Raw genomic sequence first — 9,647 nt, forward strand, 5'->3', positions numbered from 1 at the left:
GCCGTAACTCGTCTTTTTCAAACTTGGGAGAAAAATGCAAGCTTCATCATTTTATAAGTCACATTACATATTTTAATATAATGAAAGAATTTCAGCCTTAGATAGCCAAATATTAATATTTGCAAGGCAATTTAGTTTCTAAAGAACTTTTCTCATTAATTATCATAGAAAACTGAATAACAATGTGATTATTAAAGGTTAATTAAGCAAATACTTGTCAAGTAATTGGGAGGTAATCTATTTCTAATTTAACAGGTCAATCAGGGGTATTTAGGAAATATTTTTTCTGGTTAATAACACTAACCAAAACAAAAAGATAGTTAAATGGTTTCCCTAGTGGGAAACAATAAGCGTGTGCTTACTCTTTAAAGTCAATTGTTTCAAAGAACCGGCAGGGGGAAGGACTCCTAATTTCCGTTTTTATGATTTAAGAATTTTTATGAGGTTTTTGAGTTCTTCACTCCCCGTGTTAATCCACGCCTAACAGTGTTTCTTCTGGCGCTTTGAAATAAAATATGAACAAAGTAACTACGAGGGCACTAGTCTTTTTTTTTTTTTTCCCCCTTGGGCCTCATTTTGGGAAACGCATCTTGATTATTGAGTACATAGAAGGGGGACTCCAAGTCCAACCATCAACACGCAAACAACACTAAATGAGGAACCACAGAGAGAATTTCTCCTAAAAATTTCCATGGATGCAGTGTAGAACACGATGTGCATCCTCACCAGCAGTGGGACCACAAAATGTTTTCTCCTAACTTTGGGTAGCACGGTGCTGCCTCATGATTATCAAATGACTTAAAATCCTATTCCCGCGTGCTCCCGAGGACTGACGAAAGGCATGGTGATTCACAGGTACAAAAATGTGACAAGACCCTCCAGGGTCCAGGTGAAGGGTGGTAGAGACTGGCGAATCAGCCCCGCGGGGAGGTCTCGGCTTGGGCACGCGAGGGAGTGGACACCCCACACCTTTGTCTGAGTCCTGGCCGAGGACCACGGTGGGGACGCGGGCCCCGGGGTATCGGCGGGGAGGAAGCCCGCTCGGCCTGGAAGCTGGTCACCGCGCGCGGCCGGCCCCCTCCTGGGAGCCGCGCCAGGTCTCCAGCTAGAGCCCGGCGGGCTCGCTATTGTTTTTGGCGAGCACATAAATCCCTGCGCCGACCCTCTGAGCGCCCAGGTTTCCTCCCGGAGGCCATTCGGTTTCCTCCGAGGCCCTATATAGAGGCCGGGGCAGCGGCCGGGCGCAGAGGTGCGCACCCGCTCGCGGTCTCCGGGAGCAGCCCCGGCGCCAGCGCAGCTCCCGCCTCGGGTCTCCGCACCCTCCGAAGCCGACCGAGAAGGGGAAATCTCTCCCGGGGGTGAGGAGCGGGCCGAGGCGGGGAGGAGGCGGATCCACTTCTCCGGGGTTTCCCTGACGCCAGCAGCAGCACCCGGCGCGCGCGCCCCGTGCCCGTGCCCGACTCCCGATGGCAGGGGGAGGGGAGCGGGCCCGCCGCCTGCCCTCACGCTAGCCTGGCCTAGCCGCCGAGGCTGGGCCCTACCAGGCGACTGCAGGGATTGGAGACAGGCAGGCTGCGCGGCGCGAAGAGGGTGCAACCGGCGGGGGAAGAGGGGTGGGGGTGGGGCGTGCGCGTGCGTGGCTGTGCGCGTGCGTGGCACCGCGCACTCCGGCGCCCGCCCCCCTACCCCGCGGTCTCCGCCCCCCTCGAGCTGGTGTGAGGAGCCTGAGTCGGCGGCGGGTGGCGGCGCCTAGAACCTGAAGAGACCGAACCACCCCCTCTCTCGCCCCGGGAATGTTCTGACGCCCCTCTCCGCTCTCCTCTCGTCCCCGCCCCGCTGCAGGAGGGAGGCGCCCCGGAGTCTTTCTCCGCTTCCCGAGAGGGGCCGCGCGGGCCGGGCCGGGCCGTGCTGGAGCCAAGCCTGCAGCCGAGGGACCGGCTGAGGGAAGGGGGCGAGCGCTCCGCGGCGCTGTCGCCGCCGCCGCCGCTCGCTAGCCGGGAAGAGATGGCGGCGGAGCGCAGAGCCCGGCGACTCCTCGGCACCGCCTTCTCCTGGCTCCGCTGTCTGCCACCGCCTTCGCCGTTGTTGCTGCTGCTGCTGCTGCTGCTCGCGCGCCCAGTGCTCGCCGCGGCCGCCAGGAGTGGCTCCCCGCCGCAGTCCGCAGGTAAGCGGGGGACGGGCCGGGTGGCGCATGGGGGCAGGGGCGCGGCACGGGCTTCCGCGGCCGCCGCGGGGGTTTTTGTCGTTGTTCCTAAACAGAAGGGAACGTGCGGGAACTTCTTTGCGTCGGCTCCCAACGCAGAAGGGAAAGGGTCTCGCGTGGCTGGGAGCAGGGGGCCGTCGTAGGGGGTTGGGCCGCCGCCAGGCCTGGGTCGGGGGGCTCCGGGGTCTAGTCCTGCGCTTTGTACGGTGAGGCAGGTTCACCCCTAGCCTCATTCCCCCCGCGCCCAGGCTCATCCCACTTGTAAGAGTGGGACATTCTTGTGCTCATACAAGCACCAGTAGAGGCCACTACACACCTCATTAAATAAACAATCCCAGAGCCAATTCATTAATTTTCCGGCAAGGATGGAGGAGGGGGGTTTGAACTCCTTTTTTGACTAGCCATGGGTTGGCCAGCTTCTGAAGTCCAAGGAAGCGCTATGCGAGCCCAAGGGGCTGGAGCCCGAGTCTGCGGGAGAGGGGGTGTCCGGAGGCAATAGCACCCCTCATGATCAGTGGTGTTGACATAGCCAGCTGGACGCCTTGGAGAGCAGCTCCAAGTGATTCTATCTTTCAGTGTTTACATTATGAAATGCCATTTTCTGTCCTGGGGATTACTACTGTATTTACAATCTGTTACCCACCCTTAATCTATGGAATTTTCCAAGCATTGGATTTTAACGCGACAATGTATAAATGTACTGAACCTCAAAAGCTATTGCCAGCTTCTTTTTTTGTATTTTATGGATTACTGGGATCACCTGCATTCCTGTTTATTTAAGGGGCCAGTTAACAAATCGCCAACGTTTCTGGTACAGTTGAGGAGCAGGACTCGATCAGCGTTTGAAGGGCAAATTGGCATGTACTTTGCTAACATTATTTGCCTAAGGTGGTATACCATAAAACTTGACAAAACTTTCACTTACTTTCATGAGATATAAAATTATTACACCTGTAGGTCATCTGATCAGACACAATGACAACTTGTTATTGCTAAACCAGAATTTGTTTCCTCTAACTCATGAAACAATATTTAAAATCACATTGCTATGTGACTTGGCTGATAAGCTTTTGAATTTTTTGACCTGTGGGCCTGTGTGTATGTATATATAGCTCATGACTTTGGCCAGTGTTAAAGAGCAGCTTTAAACCTACATCAGTGTGTATTTCTAGACAGCTACCTAAACATCAGTGTCAATATCAAATTCATGTCATTGATGCTGTGATGTGCGCTTGCCCGTTCATCTTAAGCAAAGGTTTGGATGCAGTTTCCAGACCTGAAATGTAGATAACGGAACATTTTCTTTTCATGGGAATGGACAAGAGAAATGTAACAGTTTTGGAAAACAAGTTCCACTTTCTAAGTTTAATTTTGTTTGTAAATTTATATGTAGTACATTATGAGTGTGTTTGAGGTAGTAGGTGGAATTTCTGATTACAGTTTTGCCAGGAAGTTTTTACAGTGAATAAGTGTTGTTAACGTTTAAAAGTTTTTTTTTTACACTTATTGTGTGCATGTGTGTGTGGGCACATGTGTCATGGAATGTGTGGAGGTCAGAAAACAACTTAGAAGAATAGGTTCTGTCCTTCCACCATGTGGGACCTGAGTATTGAACTTAGTTTGTAAGACCTGGCAGCAAGTACTCTACCTGCTGAGCCATTGACAACCCAAGGTGCTGATAATTTTATTAAGTTAAAAGTAATGTAAGCAGTTTCTTACAAAGTGATCTCAAACATCTATTTCAACAGGAATCAGTAGGTTTTTATTTTGCACTGATGAAGTTTGAGGCAATTGCTTTCTGCCGTCATGGAATTTGTAGTCGTGTGTAGGTAGGAAAGATACCTACTCAGCTGCTAATTATATAATTAAATAATTGTGATAAATACTACAAAGGAGAATAGGTTTTGAGAAAGTGTGTGCTGGGGTGATTTGCCTAGCCTATGTCAGGTTTTTCTCAGAAGATCTGAGGAGGAGATGGGGGAGTGGGAAGGCTCTCAACTAATCAGTAGTGTAGTGGGCTCTAGAGCACAGATTCTCACTCTAAAATGTCTTCTGTTTACCCCTCTTTGTCACATTACAGAAACAAAAGAAATAACTGTAATAAGCTGGTCCATTCTGTCGTGACCTGTGACGAGATCACGGGAATGGAAAACTGAGTGAGCTGTAGCGGGATCAAGCTGTCTACACCAGACATCATTTATTAATGTTTCATTTACTTTTTTTGAAGAGTGATAACTTGACTCGTGTGTGTGGTAGGAAAGTGAAGCTCCTCAGTGGTAAAAGATAGAGAAAAACAGATGTGTTAGGGAACACAGGCTGAGTGTCTTTCCATTTTAGGGTAGACATTTGGACATGTGGAGGAGGGGGAAAAAAGAGTGAAGGGCTCATAATAGGAAGTAGCAGTGGACGGGTTGTGAACGAAATAGGTGTACAATCTGGTTTTAGGAAGTGAATGCAGGTTACTGAAAAGATTTCTGTTTTGAATAACTTGTTAGAAAAATCTTATTTCCTGCAGTACATTCGTTCTAATGTTCACTTTCCTCTCTTGAATGTTAATTCTTCCCTTGCCTTTATTAGCATCAACCTGCATCACTTGACCTATCAGTTCTCTCGTTGTTTCTTCATTTGTTTTACAGATTTTCTTAAACCCACTCAAAAAAATTTTTTTCTAAATGTCTATTTGATTCTCTGCTGTCTTCGGTTGCTCTGTGTCAGCTAATGCCTCTCCTAGTCCTCTCCACAGGCCATTTGGTACCATCGCTGAGTAAGTACCTTGTAGGATGCAGGTCCAAAGGTTAACTCACTTTTGCTCCTCTTTGCTCCTGCTTCCCTCATTGAGTCTTTTCCTACAGAACTGAACCAGTTTGTGGCCCAGGGCTCTCATATTGTTGGAATGATTGCATGGATTTGTCTTCTGTCACCTGCTTTGGCCATCACTATCTGATCCCCCAAGTTGAGATCTAGAAAACCTCATTCTGTTTGGTCTTTACCTCCCAGGGATTTCTTCAGTCAATACCTTTTCATTCTTATTTGAACCTGGACTAGGAGTAGTGGCTCCGTAATAAATCTCTGTCTCCACTGCTGTCATTTAGAAGTGTGCCCTGCTTGGAACAATCTTTCTGAAAAAATATTTCTAAGCATGGCACGCCTACTTAAAATGTTTTACTAGTAAGTGTTCCATAGTTTGGGTGTTTCAGTGGTCTAAGGCTCTTGGCATAGAGATTGTGAGACCCTGTTCTTTTTTTAAAAAATACTGATTTTTACTTTATGTGTATGAGTGTATTGCTTGCATGTCAGTAGGTGTACCTGTCATGCATTGCCTGTGGGCATGAGAAGAGGGTGTCAGATTCCCCTGGAACTGGAGTTACAGATGGTTGTTAGCCATGTGGGTGCTGGGAATCGAACCCAGGTTCTCCGTGAGAGCAGTCAGTGTTCTTAACCACTGAGCCATCTCTCCAGCCCCCCTGTGTTCTTTAACATTTCCCACTATGCCCAATTTAAAGCTCCTCTCTTGTCACCTTTATAGTACCGTATGTTCTCTCTCCAAATTAATTGCAGGGCTTGGTGCTTCCAGGCCTTTGCACCTGCTGCCCTTCTCTTCCTGTTAAAGCTACTTCTCACTTTACTTCTGAAACTCCTATCTTATCAGCAATTTTTTTTTTCTACCCGCTCCTGGCCAGAGCATTAATACTTGCCATTCTCCATATTCCTATGGCTTTCCAAATACTTTTCATCTTGGATTGCTTATTTTCTTGTCACCTCTGTTAGTCTTAACCTCTTGAGGACTGGCACTTGTCTTACCTTTATATTCCTGTGTATCTGAAGCACTAGGCAGACTAGATAACCAGTGTTTGTTGAGTTGTGCTCCTCTGTTTTTAACTCCAGGGCCATACAGCATGAATAGGATTCCTTTATGTGTTTGATGACAGATTGCTGTGTGAGTGTGAGTGTGAGTGTGTGTGTGTGTGTGTTTCTACCCCATCTCCACCCCTCTTTAACTACTCTACATTATTTTCTGACCCTTTATGTGCTTAGTTGTCCTCTTGAATATGCTGCCATTTTAGTATTTATTAGTTTTGTCATTTTGGGAAAGGTAATTGATCTTCGTGAGTTGTTTATAGAAAAGGCCTGAAGCTGTGCTCTCCCTATCTGTTAGGATGGGGTACAAAAGAGATCATATATTTCTGGGGTGAATGCTCAAATAAGATAAGAAATGTGTCTGCTCTTGGCAGATTGTCTGGAAATTAATATGTGATAAGGGATGAAGAAAGGACTTCATGTGGAGGCAAGGCAGGTTCTACAACTTCACATGGATCCGTAATTTGGGGGCTACAGGCAGGCAAGAATAATAGCTTTCCTACCGAACTGAAGTGCCAGGAAAATGAGATGCAAAATTTTTTATAAACTCTGTTATATTAAGAATAGTTTTAATGTTTCTTTTTCAACTTTAGAGATAAACTATGATTCAGTTTTTTTTTTTTTAAATTATTTTGTGTGTGTGTGCATGCATATGTTCCGTGTGGTCCTATGGAGACCAGAAGAGGGTGCTGGATCTCCTGGAGCTAGAGTTTCAGGTAGTTGTGAACTGCCTGATGTAGGTGATGGGAACCAAACTTGGGTCCTCTGAAAGAACAGCACATGCTCTTAGCCACTGAACCATCTCTCCAACCCCCTGATTTTCTCTACATCAGCAAAAATGTTGGGGTAACATTGATACAGCTCATTTTCCCAAGCACGTTGATGAGTGATTTCCGTAGGATTTGGAAGTATTTTGCATGCCTTTGATAAGTGTGGATATAATACTATGTTGTATCTATAACAGAAGTCAGGAAATGACTATAGGAAAGATCATACCAATTAGAGAGCTAGGAAGACAGTTTGGTTTAGGCTTTTAAATTGGCAGTACGATCAAGTGAAGGATGATTTTAAATAGAGACCAAATTTTGAATTAATTTACAGTGAAGCTTTTTCATTAAAAATTTGACTGGGTGTGGTGGTACACATCTTTAATCCCAGCACTCGGGAGGCAGAGGTAGGTGGATCTCTGTGAGTTCAAGGCCAGCCTGGTCTACATAGTGAGTTCCAGGACAGCTGGGGCTACAGGGAGACCCTGTCTCAAAAAGACCAAAAAAAAAAATTTTTTTTTTGGATATCGGAGCAAAGTCATTCAGACACACTAGTTTAATACTGTTGTATTTCTGTTATGTTGCTGTCTCCTATATGACTCATCTTTTTTTACATTGTAATTGTGAACTCTGTATAACTTTAGATGTTTTCCCTCAATATAATGTGTTTATTACTAGTATCTTTTAAATCATTTTATTTTTAAAACTTATTTTTTTAAATGCATGTTAGTTTGAAGTCAACCTATATAGACTTATAAAGTTTTATTACTAGTATAGGTAAATTCAATTTTTAACCCATGAACAACCATTTTAAACCATTCTCCCCTTCCTGCATTTGTATATGAATATATAGTTTTGCATTTTACACATAAGCAAAAATCATACAACCTTTTGTTTTTTGGACTTGAATTTTTAAAATCTGTGTTGGAGCTCTTTCCATACCAGCACATACAGATATTTTTCATAACCATTTGAAATCTCTATGTATTTTAGGGAATAAATATAATATTAATAGTGGCCAGTAGAGGTGGTGTTTATAGAACAGTCACAGGGTTTCAGGCAGTGTACCAGGCTCTTTTATATGCATTTTCTATGTAACTCTATAAAGAAGAAAGCAGTGGCTCTCCATTTTACAGGTGACAAAACAGAAGCTTAAATTTTACATACTTTGTGAAGGGTGTCAGAGCTGCTGTGTGGAAGAGTGGGCATTCAGACCCAGATGTTTGCCTGTGTTCTTTATCATTTTGCATACTGCTGGCTGTGTATTCGCCCATTATTGATAGTGAAGATACTTTCACCGTTTCATTGTGATAAAGAGTTGTGTGATGTCTTTCTGCATGTGGTCTTTTCATTCTATAATTTGGATTCCCACATACAGAATTATTGATGAAAAAGAGTTTTGGTGTATGTGTAGGGTCCGCGTTTGTTATGGTTAGTGTCAACTTGGTAGAATCTGGAATATTTTGGGAGACAGACATCTGGGCATGTCTCTGGGACTATCTTGATTTCATTAATGGAGGTGGAAAGACCCGCCCACTGTGGGTGGTGCTATTCACTGGACCATTCACTGGCTAGGTGCCTGGTCTGTGGACATGGAAGAGGGAGCTGAGCAGCACTGTGCAATCATTGTTTCCTGTTTCCTGATTATGGATGCCTGTGACCAGCTGCTTTGAACTCCTGCCACCCTGACTTCCCAGCTGTGATGTACTGTAGAATTGTCAGCCAGAATAAACCCTTTCTCCAATAAGTTGCTTTTCAGGGTGTTTTTTTTTTTTTTTTTTAAATATTTATTATTTTTATTTTATGTGTATGAGTGTATTGCCTGCATGTAGGTAAGTGCATCCGTGTCATGCAGTGCCCACGGAGGTCAGAAAAGGCCATCAGATTTCCTGGAACTGGAGTTACGGACAGTTGTTAGCTGCCACATGGGTGCTGGGATTCGAACCTGGGTCTTCTGCAAGAACAATCAGTGTCCTTAACCTCTGAGGCATCTCTCCAGCCCCTTTGTCAGGGTATTTTTTCAGAGCAACAGGGAAAGGAACTAAGTTGCATTCATTGGCAACTGGTAACATTAAGAATAATACCACGTTAGCAGCCCACTGCTGGGATCTAGTCTAAGACCCTGGGTTCAAGCCCCCAAGCAACAAAAACCATTGACTAAAACTTTCACAATTTTTCAAAGATGTTTTTACCATTAATTGTGAACTTTTTTAAAAATGTATTTTCTTATTTTTATTTTATGTGTATGAGTGTATTGCCTGTGTGTATGTGAGTACACCTGCGTCGTGCAATGCCATGGAGGTCAGAAGAGGGCTTTGGATTCCCCTGGAACTAGAGTTAAGACGGTTTGTAGCCACCATGTGGATGCTGGGAATCGAACCCAGGTCCTCTGCAAGAGTAGTCAGTGCTCTTAACTGCTGAGTCATCTCTCCAGCCCCTAATTGTGAACTTTTAACATTTGTTATTTAAATTGCAGATACCATAGAGTCTGTGTTTTCCTTAACTGAAGGTTGGAGCTTGTTAATAGGTAATCTGAAAGACCCCTTCTGCCGTATTTCTCTTTGCCTACAGTCTCAAATCCAGCAGTAGATTTATCTCAACTAAATGACCTTTGGTTAGTTCTTGCATTTGAACACTGGTGGTTTCTGGTTTGGGATGTGAGAATTTCCTTTTTCATTCTCTAAGACCTACATTTTTTGTATTTCCCTGGCATAAAATAAGGTATGATTGGGAAAATCTTTTACATTGCTTGTAAATGATTGTATGTGACTTTACTTTATATGTGCAGAAATAGCTTCAAGACTAAGTTCATGAAATAC

At 44.8% G+C, this 9,647-nt stretch overlaps 1 protein-coding gene across 10 annotated transcripts in view; it reads left to right on the forward strand.

The window, feature by feature from the left end:
- Positions 1-1,710: 1,710 nt before the first annotated feature.
- Neo1 (neogenin 1) overlaps positions 1,711-9,647 on the forward strand; it is a 205,589-nt gene continuing 197,652 nt past the window's right edge. For all 10 annotated transcript variants that reach the window (XM_029565066.1, XM_029565070.1, XM_008836447.3 and 7 more), the window contains exon 1: positions 1,711-2,164. In XM_029565066.1, coding sequence (XP_029420926.1) covers positions 2,005-2,164 — 160 coding nt within the window. In that variant the 5' untranslated portion in view covers positions 1,711-2,004. The remainder of the gene's footprint in view (positions 2,165-9,647) is intronic.

The sequence above is a fragment of the Nannospalax galili genome, unplaced genomic scaffold, assembly GCF_000622305.1.
Source record: "Nannospalax galili isolate Female #2095 unplaced genomic scaffold, S.galili_v1.0 scaffold54, whole genome shotgun sequence".
In the NCBI taxonomy this organism is placed as follows: Eukaryota; Metazoa; Chordata; class Mammalia; order Rodentia; family Spalacidae; genus Nannospalax; species Nannospalax galili.